At 37.5% G+C, this 20139-nt stretch overlaps 1 protein-coding gene across 1 annotated transcript; it reads right to left on the reverse strand.

Moving 5' to 3' along the window:
* Nucleotides 1-1773: 1773 nt before the first annotated feature.
* LOC120427858 (cadherin-87A-like) lies at nt 1774-14224 on the reverse strand. Its single transcript, XM_039592776.2, has 6 exons — nt 13698-14224; nt 9663-10823; nt 9251-9411; nt 8547-8648; nt 8100-8460; nt 1774-3181 (listed from the first exon to the last, which is right to left on the reverse strand). Exons 1-6 carry the CDS (start codon nt 13758-13760, stop codon nt 3098-3100), a joined length of 1932 nt encoding a protein of 643 aa, XP_039448710.1. The 5' UTR covers nt 13761-14224; the 3' UTR covers nt 1774-3097.
* Between the last annotated feature and the right edge of the window lie 5915 nt (nt 14225-20139).

The following is a 20139-nucleotide window of genomic DNA, read 5'->3' on the forward strand; positions in this document are numbered from 1 at the left end:
GTTAAGATTAACAAAAAAAAATCCGTTTGAAAAATTTACTCAAATACTTGTTCCTTGATAAAACCAGTAAAAAATATGTTTTCCGGAAGTTCCGGGTTGCCGGAACCGGTGGCCACGATGGCCAAATACCTCTTCCGGGAGCTTATAGAGTCAAGTCCAATTGGAAGTAACCCGCTAAATGTTGTCATTTGGGATATACAGGCCCTCAAAGTCGGGGCCTCAGAAGGATTAACGCGTTAATTAACGGCGTTAATTAACGACGTTAATTAACGTGCTCCGTTCACGTTCTCGTTAAGATCAACGTAGGCTCCGTTCGCGTTCACGTTAATTTTAACGATTAACGGACGCGTTAACGTTAATTAACGTTTAACAGCACTGGAAATTATTAATAAATCACGCTGAATTATCGCACATAACAGGAGCAAAACTGAATTAAATTTTTATTATTGATTTTATAGCAAAAACGCGAATATAATAAATTAATTTGCTTTGATGTTGTTTGATTTTCAAATAATTATTTTCACAGATCAAACACTCACTCTGATCCCTCCATCCCAAACGTCATATCACATGCAAATGAAATTGTGTTTGTTTGGCTCATCGCGGTTCCCCATTCCATGCGATAATAATATCATTAACAATTAAAACGATTTAATTGCGTTATTCGACATGCAACGACTCATTTTATCGAGCTTGTGGAACATAGCAGAATTTAAAAATTCGCATGCATGCCAGGTACCTACAAACGAACCACGTGTTGATTCAACGGATCATCGAAATTTTTCAATGAATTTATCATCAATCGAAATGTAATCCACATCACATTTGATGGCATGATCGATTAACTCAGTTGGAAAGTATGTATTTAAGAGCGAGTTTTTCACCAATGTATAACATGTCGTATCGAGGTGCTCCGACGTGGATGAAACTTTCAGCGTTTGTTTGTCTATACATGAGATGAACTCATGCCAAATATGAGCCCTCTACGACAAAGGGAAGTGGGTCAAAACGGGCATTGAAGTTTGAGATCCAAAATACATGAAAAATCTTAAAATTGCTCCCATTTGCGTAAAACTTCACCAAATCTAACTTTTTTTTTTAAATGTTTTATTTAATTATTTTTTCAAAATCAAATTTACGACTCGAATACTTCAAACTTACGTGCAAATTCCCGAGGATTCCGAATATGTTAAAATTGAGCCCAAAAAGTGCCGTCTTCTTGGGTTACAAGGCAAAAGTTAACGTTGTAAAAAGTTTGTTATAGCAAAATCGTGAATCTTTGAGAAAAACTGCGATTGGCCAAAAAGTTAATACCGTAGGTTTATAATTACCTATCTTTTGATCTATAGGAGTATGGGTGTTGGAGGCTGTTGCAAAAAGATACTGGGGTTTCAAAAATATCAATTATTAACAGTAATTTGCAAAAGCTATGAGAAAAAGTCAAACCAATCTTAGATGTATATAGCACATTTTAAAGTGCTTCAAAAGACCTTTCGAATGCATCTAAGAGAGTTGGAATTGATCAAGTTTTACGCAAATGGGAGCAATTTTAAGATTTTTCATGTTTTTTGGACCTCAAACTTCAATGCCCGTTTTAACCCACTTCCCTTTGTCGTAGAGGGCTCATATTTGGCATGAGTTCATCTCATGTATAGACAAACAAACGCTGAAAGTTTCATCCACATCGGAGCACCTCAATACGACCTCTAGAACAAACCGAGCAAAATCTACAAATACTGCCTCTGAACACAAACGATGAAATAAAACAAGCCGTTTAACATTTTGCTAAGAAAAACTGTTTTATTGTTTTCTAATCTGTTTAAAACGTTCTGATTACTCTTTACAGAAACCATATTTGCTTAAAAGACATACGTTCCTAAACGGCTAGCTCCGATGGACAAACTCGTCGCATCTGGAATTCCATACTCAGTTTTATAATATTTCCGGTGTTTTCTTTATACTCCACAAAACTGAAAGAATTTTCAAACCAGACTCAAGTTTTCTTCAAATTCACTCTCTGCCTCTCAATTTGTACATCGGTAAACGAAGCTGTCTTTTTTGTTTTGTTCGACAATCTATCTGTCGGTTTTGTTGGTCTTTTCCACCGATAAATCAGATAAATTTATCTTTGTATCAATGCTGTCCGCACTCATTAAACGTAACCGTTCTTTAATAATTTAAATAACCTTCACTCATTTGCTAAATTTAATTATTTACATTTTACGCCTCTTTCCTCTACATTGTGACAAGCGGGTGGTTGTGGATTCATTTTTCAATTTTCAATGCTCTTTTTATTAAATTGAATCGATCCATTCGACGCGTGTGTGTGTGTGTGTGTTCTTTTTAGCGAAAGGAAATTTTATGGTGGTGGATAATTTATAATGAGCAAGCCCTCTGTCGTGGTTGAATGGTCACGCGGTTTAAAAAAACATGAAAAATTAAATGGAAACCACTTGGTTCTGTGGAAATTATTTCCAGGTTTTTCATGCATTTGTAAAATGATGCTCTTTGTTGGATAAGTGAATCAATTGATATCATGAATAGGAGCATGTTCATAAAATTAGCTTATGAAAATAATTAGTTATGTATTCGTTGCTGATCAGTACGTTGATAGAAATTATTAATAATGTAACTGAATTCAAACGTCACAAAATCACGTGCATTTTTCTCTTTCCTTTTCACAAGTTAAATCAATACCTCTCGTAAATATTTTATTTTTATGAGATATTTCCTATTTATTGTCTATCAAAGTTTTGTTTGCCTCATAAAAAAACCTTTTCACAAGTTCATCTGATGTCTTTTATCTGCCACTTCTGTTTTGAGTATTTTAACACAGTGTTACAAATTGAGCATTCTAGTTTCCGTTTCGATTCCTTTTGTGATTCCGAGTTGGCAACGAGTTTCTTAAAAGTTACGTCCTACTGCACCACAAAATCACCCTCTGAAATTGTCTTTCTTTTTTTTCACAATTATCTAGCTGCGGTGAGAATCCTTCACTTAACTTCCTCACAATTCCTATAGTCTAGTGATATCTACTACTAGCTGCTTGTGTTTTTTTTTGTCTCTTGCTTCTTTATCAAAATACATTGAACTTTGCTTAAATTAACTCCGTCACGTAGTCGGGCTGGTCGACTCCGTTCAGCTGCTGCACCTGGAATGTTGACCCTCGAAACTCGTACATCTGAAATGGAGGGTTAAAAAAAAGTTAGTAAATTTGCATTTGATTAAAACTCATATTTTTTTTTTTAATCAGAATGATTTCCGAAAACGTCAAAAGAGACTATGTCACTTATTATTCTCATATCAAGATAATTTATCAAGAAATGCAATTTGTGACAAAAAAAAGAGTTACATGCATGCATGGATGGGAATTGCTATCATTTAATGTAGCAAAAAATTACTATCATTTTCTGTAGCATTGCCCTCCTGTGTGGTTATAGATTTGGGAAAATTTAATTTTTTATACTGATTTATGAGCATGTCTCGCTTAAATTAATCAGATCAGCAACGACTACAGGCGGTTGAATAAGTCACTGTTCCTCGCTCACCAATCTCGTGTTCAGAACCGCCTCAAACAAAACCCTAAAGGCTTCTGGAAGTTCGTAAATGAGCAACGAAAGGAGTCTGGTCTTCCGTCAACTATGATCCGTGACGGGGTGGAAGTCTCAACCTCATCTGAGATTTGTGATGCCTTCCGTGTCCAATTTTCGAGCGTTTTTGCTGACAACAACCTAAGCGACCCTGATGTTGCTGCGGCAGCTGACTCGGTTCCTGATTCCGGTCTTGTCTGCTCCGACCTTCAAGTCTCTCGGGAGGACATTAATGCAGCGTGTTCGAAATTGAAAAGTTCCACGTTCCCCGGACCTGACGGAGTTCCCGCAATCGTTATAAAAAGTGTGCAAATAGCCTCTCGGAGCCACTCCTTCGAATCTTTAATTTATCACTTTCTCTTGGAGTTTTCCCCAATAACTGGAAGGAGTCATATGTGTTCCCAGTGTTTAAAAAGGGTTGCAAGCAAGACGTTAAAAACTATCGCGGTATTGCCGCCCTCTGTGCAGTCTCCAAGTTGTTTGAAGTGATTGTTTTGGAGTTTCTTCGCCACAACTTATCGCACGTCGTCTCCGATGACCAACACGGGTTTTTCCCTAAACGTTCCACCAATACGAATCTTGTCACTTACATTTCCAAGATCCAACGTGCGATTAGCGATGGCTATCAAGTCGACGCCATCTATACTGACCTTTCTGCGGCATTTGACAAAATTAACCACCGTATAGCAATTGCGAAACTTCGCCGTGTTGGCCTACACGGTTCTTTGCTTACGTGGGTTAACTCCTACCTGACCGGAAGAACTATGTTGGTTAAAATCTCCGATAACTTGTCTTTACCATTTTCTGTTACCTCGGGTGTTCCACAGGGAAGCCATTTAGGGCCGTTTCTTTTCCTGTTGTATATCAATGATGTCAATTTCCTGCTTCGCTGTCCTAAACTATGCTACGCTGACGATTTTAAATTGTATGCTATAATTAAGAGGCCTACTGACATGGAAGATTTGCAAGCTCAGGTTGATTTATTTGCTGACTGGTGCCGCTTGAATCAGATGGTTCTCAATCCTTCTAAATGTTCGACAATTACATTCACCCGTAAACGCTGCCCAACGTTTTTCAGTTACAAAATTCTTGGTAACCCACTTACTCGTGACTCTTTTGTCAAGGATTTAGGCGTGTTGTTGGATTCGAAGCTTTCTTTTAAAAACCACATTTCCTATTTGTGCTCGAAGGCTTCTAAACAGCTAGGAATGATTTTTAGAATGACCAAATATTTTCGCGACGTCAATTGCCTAAAAATTCTCTATCTTTCCTTAGTTCGCTCCACCCTAGAGTACGGTTCAGTTGTGTGGGCTCCATATTATCATAATGACATTGGACGAATCGAAGCGATTCAACGTAAATTTACAAGATTTGCTTTAAGACATCTTGGTGAGTGTCCAAATTACGAAACTCGTTGCTCTATGCTCCACCTTGATCCTTTGAGTGTTCGTAGAGAAGCTGCTAAAGCCTTTTTTGTTGCTGACCTTTTCCGATCAAACATCAACTGTCCTTTTCTTACGAGTGAACTGAACGTCAACATTAGACGCCGGGTGCTTCGCTCACACTCTTTTCTCGTTATACCTGGAGCCCGTACAAATTATGCCTTCAATGAACCTGTTTCTAGTATGTGCAGGGTTTTTGAACGTTGTTACCCCTTTTTCGATTTCCATTTGTCTCGTCCCCGTCTGAAGCACGATATTTTTAATTTTCTCAGGGAAGCATATGTGTTTTGACAAAGGTTTAGACCGGTTTATTTTTAGTTAGTTTTATTTATTTATTTATTTATTTATTTATTTTTACATTGTGCTAGTTTAGTTTGTTAGCTTAAGTTTGATTGTATATATCCTCTATGTCATTTGGATTGTAAAATCTGTTGATAATAAAAAAAGAGGTTTTGTGCCTATTTGAGAAGGACCCATCGGTAGGCGTTCCACTCAAACGGGCTTTTCCCTCATATAAAACATAAAACATAAAAAAAAAAAAAAAAAAAAAAAAATATCGTTTTATCTTTTGAATATTGCAAAAACATTTTTTTTCCAAACATTCGAATATATTACATTTTGTTATGGACTGTTCATTACAGTGGTTAAAATTTAACTTATCGCCTACCATTGCAGGGCTAAATTTTATAGGTGTACTGAGCCTGATTTCAATACAATGTTGAATGAAGAATAATGATAATTTTCAATAATAAGCTTGTAACCCAAGGGTTTCCAGCAAAGCCTCAAACTGGCAAATAATTATTGATTACTTTGATTTTAAGCTGGTAATACGGTACTTCATTAATTATTTAGTAATTAATGGTGATTAGAGTAATTATTTGTAATTATTTGGTTATTAATGGAATTGTTGAGTAATTAAAGTAATTTTACATTATATTATAACAATTAATATTTTTTATTATACTTTAAATAAGGGTGTTAAACACAGATTCCAAAAAGACTGTCTCTGAATGCAGAGGGTCTTATGCATTGAAATTCTCTATAAAAACCTTTTCTGAAAGAAAGTTTTGTTTGGAACATGAACACAACAAACTTATATCAAATCAATAAGACTTTATATATTTGTCATGTTGATTAAAAACTAATCAGCTGATTAAAACAAATAAAGGCCAAATATTACCCATAGAAAAAGGTATGCAATCTGCGTTGTTTTCGATATTAAATATATTTGAACTCATTTAAAAAAAAATATAATCAAAATGTTCTTAATCTTTAATAAAAGCACAGTTTAAAAGTGAAAACCATATCAAAGTCAATTTCAATAAATATAAGATTTTTTTTCCTGATCTCCAGAAATTGAAGGCAATCCTAAAATATATTTTTTTGAGAAATGAGATAATTTCCTGAGAAATCGAAAAGTTCGGAACAACTGATTCGATTTTCAATGTATAAATTTGAAACTTCTATGAAAATTTATGCTAATAGTAATATGTATGTAACCCATACATGTAACTCAAAATCAAATTAGCACGATTTAAAATTATGAACAAAAATAAATGCTTTCAGTCCTTCTCTTGATGTTCAGAGATTTTTGTTTTTATATTTTATATTTTGAAAGAGTTTCCAAAAAAGTGTCCACGAGGTTTGTGGATGGTCCCATAATTGTCCCAGCTGTGCCCATTCGTGCTCGGATTTGGCTCAAATTTGGCATGGACAATATTGGATTATGGTACATTAATCGAAACTAAAGCAACATGCATTTTTTACGGGAAATCCCAGGAATTCCCAGGATTTTTGGATGATATAAGAAAAAAAATATCCCTAAATCCGACAAAAAAAATAAAATCATATCTCAGAATCCTGTAAATAGATATTCCCCATTTTTGAATATGTTACGTGTAACATTCTGAAAACACATTAAACATATTTACAGCTTTAGGTTCTTAAGTACCGAGACCTTCGAATCAGCAAATCAAGTTTCATTTAATCATAGTTAGATTCAACTTGGTTATCAAAATGTCTTAGTGTTTTCAATAAAAGCCCAACCGCCTTTGTTTTGCAGCGCAAAAAAATAGTTTTTTTTTTGTGAAAATCGCCGAAAACACCACTTATTGGAACACTATTTCGGATAGGACTAACCCTATCTCATTGTCCCGCCCGTGTGGATCAATCGGACCGCGCACTGGACTCACAATCCAGAGGTTGCTGGTTCGAATCCCGCGGTGGGCGCTCTAAAAATTCTTTGTGTAAATATGGGTATCCGGCGCCGTCGCTCCGGATCCCAGGGCGGCGAAGCCCTTGTAGATAAAAAGGGAGACACTAGTGGTTGGTACTAGCAATAGTGGCCGACAGCTATAAAGTCAACTTCACTAACCCAATCATCAATCATAAAAATACGGGTCTAATAATTTTGACCATGGAACTTCTATGCTTCCTCCCACTTACATTTACACACAAGATCCTCTATAATAACTCTTAGCTTTAAGGGGTTACATACATGTAGAAAATCGCAAAATTTCATATTACAGAAAATTCAATAAATTCGCTAAAAAGATGGTTTTCAATCACTCCTGAAAGTTTCATGAAGATATTTCGTGACCGAACTGAGTAAGAGACGATTTAAGTTCACAATTTTGCCATGCGCAAAGTGAACTGTTAAACTTTGTGAACCTTTTTTTCTAAACACCGAGTTGATTTCGTGGCACCCGTTACTGCTTACTTAAAATAGCTTTATCTCGGCAACGATATAACCAAATGTCTCCATACAAAAACGTATAATTAAATGCCCTGCAAAAAGATTTACAAAAAGTTGAAATGTGTGCTCATACCAACCTCTGAAATTTTTGACAATTTACATGTACGTAACCCCTTAAGAAAAATGTAATAACAAAAGCCGACTCGGTCTTAACCAGGTCCCAGCATCGCAAAGTACCTAATTAAAATAATATTGGGTGAAAAAGAGTCAAATTCACGAAAGAGTTGTGGCAATGCAACATCTTGGTTTCACATGACATTGAGGAAAATTTCGGTTTTCATTCAAAGCAGAACCCCCATACCCCCAACCTACCGACGGTGCCCTGGTGTCCCTCAGCGTCGCATAGTCTGCCATCTCTCCGCTCAGTCCGAGGCCGCCCACGCCACCTCCTCCTCCGCCACCGCCCCCACCAATCCCGCTGCCCAGCACCGTGCTCAGATTAGTGCCGTAATTCCGGGGCTGGATGGTGGCGTACGTATTGTCCCCACCGCCCTGCGACAGCTCGTACGAGTTCCTCCGGTCCAAACCGAGGACCAGAGCCTGTTCCTGCAGGGGACTCCCCGAGGAGGACGTATTGTTTGAGCTGTTGAGCTGGTGTTGCTGCTGCTGCGTAAGCTCCGGCTCCGAGAAGACTTGCATCGTCAGTTCCTGCTCCTCGTACAGCTTGAGTTTCCTGGAAAAAACGGGGTAGACACACAATGATAGAAATTAATCCGGTCAAAGAGTTAGAGTTTCAGAAATTGGGGAGGTTTGACTTACTGCTCAATCCAAAGTGGATTCTCGGTAGTATTTAAATCCTCGATTATCTGCTTTTTGATCAGTGCGTCCTTCCGTCTGGTCTCGTTCGGAATCGTAATGACCCTGTAATGGAGGATGTCGAACGTTAGATGACATGTGGTAAGATTGTTCTTAGAAGGAAAGAGTATGACGCTGACTTGAGTTGAATGGGTTAATTGCAAAAGCAGTCCATTGCTGTCAATCAGAACAGTTTTAATTTGAAATCAACTGGAAGTTAAGTATTTTTACTTTTACTTTAAGTTTGTGTTTTTTGTTTTTAAAATTTTATTTTTGTTCTATGAACTTATTGAATAATATTATTGCTGACTTTTAAAACTTTTAAAAAATTATTCAAAACTACTTCATGAGGTACTTTGAACACTTCTTTACCAAGCTCAGTATAGCTTTGAATTCGGGATGGAATTCGTCCTTACAATCGTTCAAATAAGTTCAAAGTAATAGCATTGCTTTCAACTCCAATTATTTATATCGCACCCAATCGGCAAATGCCAGTCAAGTTTGTGCAAAAGTTGATGAAAGTCCAATACACGTTACGTGTTTGGACACCACCAGCGCAATACGGCACGCCAAACTCGTTGCCCCTTTGCCCTCTACAACCACCCTCTACGGTATACAGTGCAAAGTGCTCATCTCAAATTCATGTGTTCCCATACAGCCCCACTCACCAGTGCTTGAGACAGCAGCACAGCACAATGAAGCTGACGGCACCCACAAACAGCACTATCAGCAGGGCGATTATCGCCGCCAGAGCCAGGTCGAACTCGTCCTGCACGTTGGCTGCGTAGGCCGGCACCACGTTCTCGATCGAAAAGCCGGCGTTGTAATCCTGAAATTGGGACCAGAAACATAGAGAGGGAGGTGAATCGTGTAAGCCTGGCTGATATGTGTGTTTGTGTGTGCATATATTTGGATGCAGGCATGCAGGCTAGGTTAGGATGCAATTCAAATATAGCTCCTTTGAGGGCGCTTTATACGACTTTGTTTGTCATCTTTGTCTTCGCCGAGGCGACAACAAAGCCGCTCAATTATTTCAAGCCTCTATTGTTTGTCAGTTTGTCAGACCTTGATTACACTCACCTGTAGGAAATCGTATTTGGCATCGATTTCTCGCAGAATCTCCTCCACCGGTACAATCATCTGAGTGTTCATGTCGATAGCGTGGAAGTACATGTCACACCAGTCCATCCGAATCCGACCCAGACTATCTACGTGATATCTAATTTCATCAACGATAATCATCTTTTGTGTAGCATTCGACAGTTCCGAAATAATTTCGTCACGATCCATGTGCACCTCCGAGGGTGGTCTGGACAGTATCACTCGGACCAGTTGTTCCGGGTTGAAGATCCAAACGTAAACCTTGGCGGTTGCCACACGCTCCGGAGATTCAACCTCCTTAGCAATCACGTCCAGAATGAACCTGTCCTGGTTGTACTCGGCCATGTAAGTTGCCGTCGTTATGCGACCCTCCTGGTTGATCGTAAACGGACTCGGCACAATACTTCCGGTAGTCTTGGTAGCACCGTACTTGTACAGGAACGATCCGCTGATAAACAGCTCCATCGTTGAATTCACCCCCAAGTCGCGATCAGTCGCATTCACGATAGTCACCAGTTCGTTGATCGATGCCTTCGAACTAATCCCCGCGTAGTAAACCTCCTGTCGGAACACCGGAGGGTTGTCATTCACATCAAGCACCGTAATCCACACCTTCGCAACCGTGCTATCCCGTTCCAACTTCTTGATCGACATCATCATCCGATCCCTCTCAGTTATCACCAAATCAGACTTCTTACTAGCCTGGATGTACAACGCGTACACGTCCGTCTCCTCCCGATCCAACGACTTGTTCGTGTAAATATCCCCGCTAATCTTGTCCACGTAAAACGCCCCATCCTCGTTCCCCAGCATCATGTAGTAGTAAATCTTCGGCACATGACTGTCGTAAAACGCCTGAATCTTCCCAATCCTAATATCCTGCGGGCTGTTCTCCGCGATGAAGAACTTGTACGGATTCGACGCGTCCGGGAACTCCGGATGGTTTTCGTTCACGTCCACCAGCAGCACCGTCAAAAAGCGCAACGTCTCGAACGCCGTCGGAGTGCCCTGGTCACGGGCCACCAGGATCAGCTCGAAGCGCGACTGCCGCTTGCGATCCAGCGGTTTGCGGATGCGCAGCTCGCCGGACATCTCGTTGATGACGAACTCGTCCGTTTCTTGCACGTTCGCGCTGTTGACCTGGGAATGTTGAAAGAAGCATTAGTATTAGGCTATCATCAAAAAACTAATTACAGTCATCTCACATTTATTGTTATGGAAGAATACCTCCAACCGTTATCGGGATGATCGGATTAGATGTTAAAATAACAAAAAATAATAACAGAGATTTGTTTGAAGAATAACTAACAGAGTTATTAGTCTGTTATTACAATAACAATCCAATAACAAAAAAATAATAACGACGAATAACAAATCTTGTTATACAAAACATAAAATGTTATTGGCCTAGTATTTTCAAATATCAAAAAATGTTATTCCCAAGATATTTTCGTCTGCTCGGGACTTCATCAAGTTACTACTGTTCTCGACTGTCGAGAACACAACACTGATGAAGTCTGCAAGTAGTAGACGAAATACGTATCTGTCAAGATTTTAAAATATATAGCGGAATTAAAAAGAACAACACGTCTCTTTGTATTCATTGTAATTTCAATTTATTTTTGTTTAAATTGAAGGTATTCACAATTTTTAAGATAAAGGCAAAAATTTGGAGAAGTGCCAAAAAGAATGGGTTGGTTCGAGTTGGATGAATATCGAGATTCTTGCTTGTGTAAGATTGAGGCAGAATGAAATTAAAATTTATACTTTTCCTGTTTTTGTTCCAAACTGTTTTTTTATTTCTCTGAGATTTTATGTAAAAGTTTTTTAAAATCAGAGATGTCTCCTTGTAAACGAGTTTTTTTGATTGCATTTTCGTTTTTATTAATTTTGCTTAGAAAATAGAGACGACATCTCAAATACTTATATTTTGCCAAAGAATGCATCGATACCATAAAAAAGTCCATTTACAAATGTACAACAGAACACTTAAAAAATTGTATGGTTATCTGTTAAGAAGTCAAAAGATTAAAAAAAATTAGGCTCTTGTTCGAAGCAAACCGATATTTTTTTCATTCTGAAAACAAATTATATGAAAGTTACTACTTTTTAAAATTCCAGGGTTAGGCATCATATTTTAACAAAAAAATATATACCGTGACATTGATAGGATTTGAATTTATTTTTGGAATATTGTCCAACTTAACAGTTTTTCTCAAGATTTTACTTTCCAAACATGTACTGGGGTAGGCCACAAAAGGTCCTTGCTTTATCTTGAAAAAAAGTTTTACAATAGTGCTTTAGATAATAGTTGCGTTGAAAATTCTTATTTTGAAATCCGGGGTGACTTTGATAGTCATAGTTTTTCTTGTTAAAATTAGATTTAAGTGTTAAAATGTTGAAAGGTCAGTCAATTTTGCCAGAAATTCCCTAAAACTAGTTTTGTTTATAATATCTATTCATATTGCATTTTAATCTGAATTCGCAACACAAATTTAAAGTTTTCACACTTAATATGAAATTTGTTGTACTTAAAAAGCCTAAAAGACTTTTTGAATTATTTTTCAAAAACACATAATATTTATTTTTTTAAACTTATTTTACCTTTTCCTTATGGGAAATTGCCCAAAGAATCCGGAAATTCATTCCGTTTTCCGATTCAAAATCAATGTGATTCCAAAGCATTCCATACGTATTTTATTTGTTCTCTTCATTTTGCGGAAAAATCTCAGACCTATTAACCTCTAGCATATAACCTATAAGTCTTTAAAAATCACCCCGTTTTACGGTATTTGTTTCAACAGAGCATTTCCTATCACACTCTAATGCAGGGGTGCTCAAAGTTTTTGAATGGCGGGCCAAATTTGAAGCTCACATGAGCCTGCGGGCCATATGAGAAAAACATGTTTTTTTTTTATTTAAATCTATAAAACTAAAAACAAAATATTAGAAAACAAAAAAAAATAAACAGTTTTGTACAAAAAAGCCTCCAATCAATTGGATTTTTTTATTAAAATCAGAAAAAAAACCAACATAAACATTATTCATCTGATTTTTATTGCAACTTTCGTTATATTTGTGAAATCACGATTGTTGAATTTCAATTTATTTTTTTTTATTCAATTTTTAAATATATTTTAGAAGGAAATACGCAAACTTTGTAAAAGTGTTTAATTTATTTTTTAATTTTTGTGCAATCTGAATAAAAAATATTTGCTTAAGGATTTTTCGGAAATTATTCCTCGAATTTTGATAAAATTTCAATAAATATTTGATGAAAATTTTGACATAATTTACTCTTTTTAACCACATTTAAACCTGTTACGAAACGTGTTAAAATAGGCATAAACTTAACCTTAATTTCCAGGAATTATAAAATCACTTAACGTGAAGACTTCCATCATTGCCATGATTTTTCGTTCAAATTTTGCGTCCCTATCAATATTTTGACAAAATTCCTTGTACAAGTTGTTTAGAATAGTGCCCTACACATGCTGATTCCTTTTGGTAACGATTATCCTTGCGCAAAGTTATGGAAATCATCATTAATCAATGATAGCCAACTAGGATGTCCGTGATTGAAGCACAACATTATATAAATTTTGAAACACATTTGATTTAGATCAAAAGTTCCTTCAGTGGCTTCAAGACGGCAACAACCGGCACATGCTGATTCATTTTGGTGCAGAAATTCGTAAAATTTAATTTAATACAGAGCATTTTAGAGTGATGATCAATTTTCTTTGAAAATGATCAACGGCTTCACCTTAAAGATGCGTCAAAGGGCCATTTTACATGATAATCCAAAATGGGTCCGCGGGCCACAAAAAATGACCTCGCGGGCCACGTTTGGCCCGCGGGCCTTACTTCGGTCACCCCTGCTCTAATGAATTCCACAAACAGTGGCATGTTGCGGACTTTGTCGTTTGTTTAATTCAAAGTACAACCAAATTCAAATTATCCCGTGCTCTTAAACTTATAGAAACACCGGCCGTGCGAATATTCGCCACTCACCTGCAGATGGTACAGGACCTTCCCGTTGGTTCCGTCGTCGTTGTCCGTGGCCTTTACCGTCATCACGAGGTAATCCGCCGTTGCTAAATTCTGAAACAGAATGTAATTAAAATACAGTGCCGTCAGAGTTTGATGAGTTTTCGGTGTTTTGATGACCACCCCACCGGTCAGTAGCGGGGAGATCGTGAGGGAGAAGGAAATGGTGTGGGTGGTAAATTCTATTTTCCGTTGTGGCTCCGCGGGTTAAGGTTAAACGAAAGAGAGTTCAGTGGAGAAAACTCGTGACCAGTAATAAAATAAAAAGGTACACAAGGAAGCTGGAATATTTTACGAATGAGGCATGAAAGGCTATAACAGTATTCTTTAAATTATGGGGAATGAAATCATCTTCTCAATTATATTATTAATAAAACAGTATAATCGTGCTTGAAAGTCCAAAATTGAATTCAACGACAAACATCAATTCACCCCCTGGGACTCTACTTCACAGGCTCGTGCCACCATTCATTGCATTGCAATGTCCGCATGATGGGTGCTAATTTATTCCGCGTGAATATTTCGAGCAGCAGCACTCATGCGTTTGAACGTGTTTTCACTGTCAAACACGGAACACGCGGAATGTGAATTCAGCTGCAACTGCCGGTGCGCTGGTTAGAGTGCGGCGGCACGTGGGCAAGCTTGCATGCAATTACACAGCCTGCTGGGAATGTTGTTTGAAATGCGAGTAGCGTTGGTTAGTAGTAGTGTAGCTAAGTTTCTGGTTTGGACCATGTGGTCCAATCATGACAGGTTAATTTCGTCGAAGTTCAAAACTGGGTTTAAACTAAGGACCCTGTATGAAGAAATGTATACATGATTGTGACAAATAACGTTTACATTTCCCTTGATAAAAACCCAACCTAGAAAAAATGTTCACCTCAATTGCCAGCAAGAAAGCAATGCAAAGGGTTACAATTCCTTTTTCAAGGTATTGTGATAAAATCCGACATCAATACGCTTTAATATGTTTGCGTTGCTGCATCAAACTGTTTTTCACATGACATAAGAGCATTTCGAGCATCAAGTCAAACATCCTAACATAGAAAGGCGCTTAAATTAATTTAAACTGGAAACACTGTTTGCTCTTCAATCATTCTACTTTATGAACAGTGCAAACAGCACGGCTCAATCATATGAGTACTGTCCGTCGCAAAGTGCCCCCAGACAGGATGGAAATGCACGGAACGTCAATGAAAAACTCAATCAGCTGAATTCCACACCCGTTCGGATCCAACTGGCTGATATCGCGAACGGGTAGTGCTAGTAATAGTGCTTTCTTGACGCTGGGCAGATTTTTTTTTATATTTCGAGAAAGTTGCAACTGGAGCTATCGGAAGGAGTTGCTCCATAAACCGCACTGACGATAGGTGTGACCAGACAAATGCCCCCTTAATACTAAATACACTTTCCCATCATTTCACTGCCGGCTTGTGAGTATTGAAAGCACACGCACACACAAATTAATTGTTCATCTCATTATGGCGTCCTGTGCACATTTTACTTCCCAGTCAACATGAGACAACATAGCACACCCTCGATGATATAACACGTCCTGAAGGTACATGGGTTGTCAGCGCCAGTAAACACGTGAAGGTGTGATGAGTTCATAGCACGTCGGTAGCGCCAGAACTTGTGTGCACCATGGCACGGATGGCTGTGAATTGATGAAAGAGCCGCTGGCGATTAATTTCAAACGTTGGGATACGGTCTTGAAACAGTGGTGCTTCATTCGCAGATTAGATTAGATGCTGCTGGAATCAATATATATCACCTGGCTAACAATATCGTTTACAGATCACTAAGTATTGATGCTATTTTTATTTAAAAAAACAATATTGAGTGTATTGAGCCTTAATCTCAAATATGAGATCGATTCGGTCATCCCAAACCACGTACATTTTTCTTACAATTTTGTATAGAGAAAATCACTTTTTCGGATACTACAATTTTTAGGCATATTAGCAATTATACTGGCCAATTTCCAGCAAAAAAAAAAACGTGTATTGATTGAAGTTTTAAGCTCTCTGAAGCTGTACAGACCTTTGAAGATCAAAAGTACAGCACCAACAAAAAAAAGTCGTTTTGTGACACATCTTGGGTTGGGTAATTGAAAGACCATTCATCACTAAGTGAAGTGCCGCCACAATGTAATGAATTAAAAGGCACGTGCCTTATATTACATGAATAAATAAACGAATAAAAAAATAATAATTAAAAATAATAATAATAATACAGCAATTCCCCACGAAAACAGCATGGAAAAAAACAAAAGTCCTCGGATCGGGCTCAAAATTTTTCTGGGGGTTCCTTGGCCGAAATAATTAGGCCCGTATTTTTTTGTTTGGCCATTAGGGTGACCTACGCCGTGTTAGGGTGGTCTGAAAAATTGCCATTTTCGTCGATTTTCGCAAAAACCACTTTTTTTCGAAAAATCATAACTCCTCACCATTTTAACCGATTTCAATTGTCTTATACGCAAATGAAAGGTGATAAGTTGGCCTTTCGAAGAAAAATAATAAGAAGTTTCAAAAATCTAGCCTAACATATGAAAAGGGCGTATGAAACATTAAAATGCCGTTTTGACGGTGTCTGGACCAAAGAGCCTATGTCTGGAAATATTTTTATCGGATTCCTCGAACATTTTTACATAACATACTAAAAGATGGGAGGAGTTCATTAACAGGATTCCGAGATATGATTTTTTGAAAATAAAATCCGTGTTTTTCGACGCGCCGCGCGCAAAAACCGGAAAATGACGAAATCGGCAAAAAATCAACTTTTTTCACTTAAACTGCGATAACTTTAAAATTTCAGCAATGACCTATATATGTCCGGGTACCAAAAGTTGCGTCTTTTAATTACGAAAATTTTGGTATCCAAACATCTAACCAACTTTTTCAAAACTTTTGTTCGTAAAATCGCGATAACTCGTGATGTTTATAAGCAAACCCCTTATGTCTATAAATCAAAAATTTTGTAATTGTCTGCTCTACAACTTTAAAAAACATTGTTACACTCTAAAAAATAACCCTGCAAAGTTAGAAAAAACACGAAATTTTAAAATGAAATTTTTTGTTATAAATGAAAAAATGACCCTTCTGGGTCAATGTAGATTTGAAAAGTACATTAAATTTCCCATAAAATGACATGTTCCAAAATTTTTTACCTTCGAGTAACGGAAAATGGGAGAATTTTTAAAACATTTTTAGTGTTTTTTTCGATGAAAAATACGTTTTTTCGGAATTCTGAGTACGCCATCAAATCGGGCGTCTAATTTTACATAAAAGTCCCTTTGACACCAAAGTTCTATCTCATCACCGTTTCAGGCTGCAAATTATTGAAAAACACCTCTTTTTTCGCATGTTCAAAAATGGAAGGGGTCGTACCGCCCCTCCGTCACGAGATATCAAAAAACGGACCTCGGATTCGTGATCAGGGACAAAAGTTACCCCTTAGGACAAAGTTTCACGCAAATCGAAGAGGGGTCGGGGCAACTTTTCCCGATTTCGTGTGAGTTGGTAGAGAATTACCCATAGGTCATCGCTGAAATTTTAAAGTTATCGCAGTTTTAGTGAAAAAAGTTGATTTTTTGCCGATTTCGTCATTTTCCGGTTTTTGCACGCGGCGCGTCGAAAAACACGGATTTTATTTTCAAAAAATCATATCTCGGAATCCTGTTAACACTGGAACGCCCAACGCATGTCCAACTTACACGGACGCCCAAGCCAAGGCCCAAGCCTCCAAAAAAAGTTGGAACGGTAACTTCAACTCGCTGGTTCTCGGGCATAACTCACCCAATCAAGACGATTCTTTTTTCTAGTGATTTGTTAGGATGTCTAGATGATCCTAGAACTTTGCAGAATTCAATTTGATCAAATCTGTAATTTTTGCGACCAAAAACATCGTTCCAACTTTTTCAAAAAGACTGCCTCCACGGAATTTTTGGCGAATTTTTTTTTACACGCAAAAAAAAATTGGAACGATGTTTTTGGTCGCAAAAATTACAGATTTGATCAAGTTGAATTCTGCAAAGTTCTAGGATCATCTAGACATCCTAACAAATCACTAGAAAAAAGAATCGTCTTGATTGGGTGAGTTATGCCCGAGAACCAGCGAGTTGAAGTTACCGTTCCAACTTTTTTGGAGCCTTGGGCGTTGGAATGTTAATGAACTCCTCCCATTTTTTAGTATGTTATGTTTAAATGTCCGGGGAATCCGATAAAAATATTTCCAGACATAGGCTCTTTGGTCCAGACACCGTCAAAACGGCATTTTAATGTTTCATACGCCCTTTTCATGTGTTAGGCTACATTTTTGAAACTTCTTATTATTATTCTTTGAAAGGCCAACTTATCACCTTTCATTTGCGTACAATTGAAATCGGTTAAAATGGCGAGGAGTTATGATTTTTCGAAAAAAGTGGTTTTTGCGAAAATCGACGAAAATGGCCATTTTTCAGACCACCCTAACACGGCGTAGGTTACCCTAATGGCCAAACAAAAAAATACGGGTCTAATTATTTCAGCCAGGGAACCCTCAGAAAAATTTTGAGCCCAATCCGAGCACTTTTGTTTTTTTCCATGCTGTTTTCGTGGGGAATTGCTGAATAATAAGTTATAAACTTTGATGATCTGGACAATCAATCTATCACTCATCTGAAATCTATTAAGTTCATTAATATTCAAACAAAATTTGTAAGTAAAGTTAATTATTGTTAACCACCGATGTTTGGTAAAACTGGATTTCCTCCAGATTTCGAGAACAAAGTACAGGATATTTTTGGTTTTTTCTGAATGAGCACACGATTTTGTACCAAACTGCATCGATAACTCAAAAGTAGGTAATGAAAATGCATATGGGACATTTGTGCGAACAGGGTCAGTGAAGTCGGTAAAAATAATCTTTTCAAGAACTGTGTTATAAGGTAGGGTTGCCATCATTGCACAGTGGTCCAGATCACAAAATTAAGTGGAAAATGGATTTTCCGAAAAATGGTGAAGTTTTATAGCTAGACACCAATTAAAAATAATTGTTGCAAATGGAAAAGGCAACTTTTAGTTCACAATTAGGGTGGTTCACAATTAGGGTGATTTTGAAAATCTAACATTCAGGAATATTTTTAGGATTTTTTTTGACTTCTGAAAAGTTGTTGGGCTCGCCAATCCATGCAATTTTGTCGAAGACACCAAAATTTTATCTCGCAATCTACGTCTTCTACGACCAAATTGAGAGAAAGCATCTGACCAAACCTTAAAAAATCAGTTTTTTTAACGTAGAAATTCAGGGTTAAGTTTTAGAGAAAAGTGATGTTCAAGGCACTTTTATTACTTAAAAAATCGAACATTTTTATTTTTTGACAGGTCAATTTGGACTTAAGGGTCAAAAGTTACAGCTATTTTAAGTTAAAAAACCCGATTTAATCCCACCTGGGGTGAGATAGAGCCTTTCTTACAAAAGGAAGTTAACGGCAGTTGATTTTTTTATATTTTTTTTTCAAAGAAATAGCAATATAAAGAATGGTCCATTCATAATACAATTCGAAACTCAACCATATTTTTTCATATAACTGAAAAGCGCTGGTTTTTGCCCCATTTGCCATGGCCAGTTGTAAGCTGTGCTCGCACATAAGCATTTTCGATTTTTTAAATCAGAACACATTGTTTTTGAGACAGAGAATTAGCTCACAATTTGCGATGTTCGTAATGTTTTCTGCATATCGCTAAATTGTTCGTATTCTCTGAGTGTTTTTTTGCACCTTTCAAAATATTAAAAATTAACGAGAAAACAAAATAATTCCGTCTTGCTCCAATGCGTTAAAGTGGTTACAAAATAACTGGCAGAAAGTGTTTCAACACCCGAGAATTTGCCGTGTTGTAAACAACGATGTAACGGTAAAGCCGCATAAATGTTCTTGAAAGCTTTGAAACGCCTACTGTAATTCACTAAACTGTCATTTAGGCGTTAGGCAAAATTGTGAGCTTTCAATAAGCAAGCATTTAGGCGTTTTTGGGATTGGGAAGCATACAACGACTGAGCGCTCGGTGGGACTTCACTACGACAAACGCAAACGTATCGAATAAACCACCTTGGTGCGCTGGTACGATGAACAAAAATACTAATACACAAAAAGGCTAGTACCGAAGCTAGAAAACCAAACCCGCGATGTGCGTTGTCACTGGCACATGGGAAGCTTGAACGCTTCCCAGAAATTCGTTCGCTCAGAGTTCGATCAGAGAATGAGCAAAACAAAAAAGAAAGGCAAAAGAATGAGCATGAGGCTTCAGAACAGATAGCTGCTTGCGTCTAGTTTGCGTTAACTGATTTTTTTTTTTTTTTCATAAAATTATTTTTATTAGGTCCTTTTCGGTACTGGGACCTGGTTAGGACCGAGTCGGCTTTTGTA

Source organism: Culex pipiens, chromosome 1 (genome assembly GCF_016801865.2).
Source record: "Culex pipiens pallens isolate TS chromosome 1, TS_CPP_V2, whole genome shotgun sequence".
NCBI lineage: Eukaryota > Metazoa > Arthropoda > Insecta > Diptera > Culicidae > Culex > Culex pipiens.

Bases quoted from the DNA above. Each gene is read 5' to 3' on its own strand.
- LOC120427858 (XM_039592776.2), bottom strand. From the start codon at position 13,760: ATGACGGTAAAGGCCACGGACAACGACGACGGAACCAACGGGAAGGTC. The intron at 9,412-9,662 runs GTGAGTGTAATC...TCCCAATTTCAG, and splicing joins CCAAATACGATTTCCTACAG to GATTACAACGCCGGCTTTTC. The intron at 3,182-8,099 runs GTAGGTTGGGGG...CCTCCATTTCAG, and splicing joins GGGACACCAGGGCACCGTCG to ATGTACGAGTTTCGAGGGTC.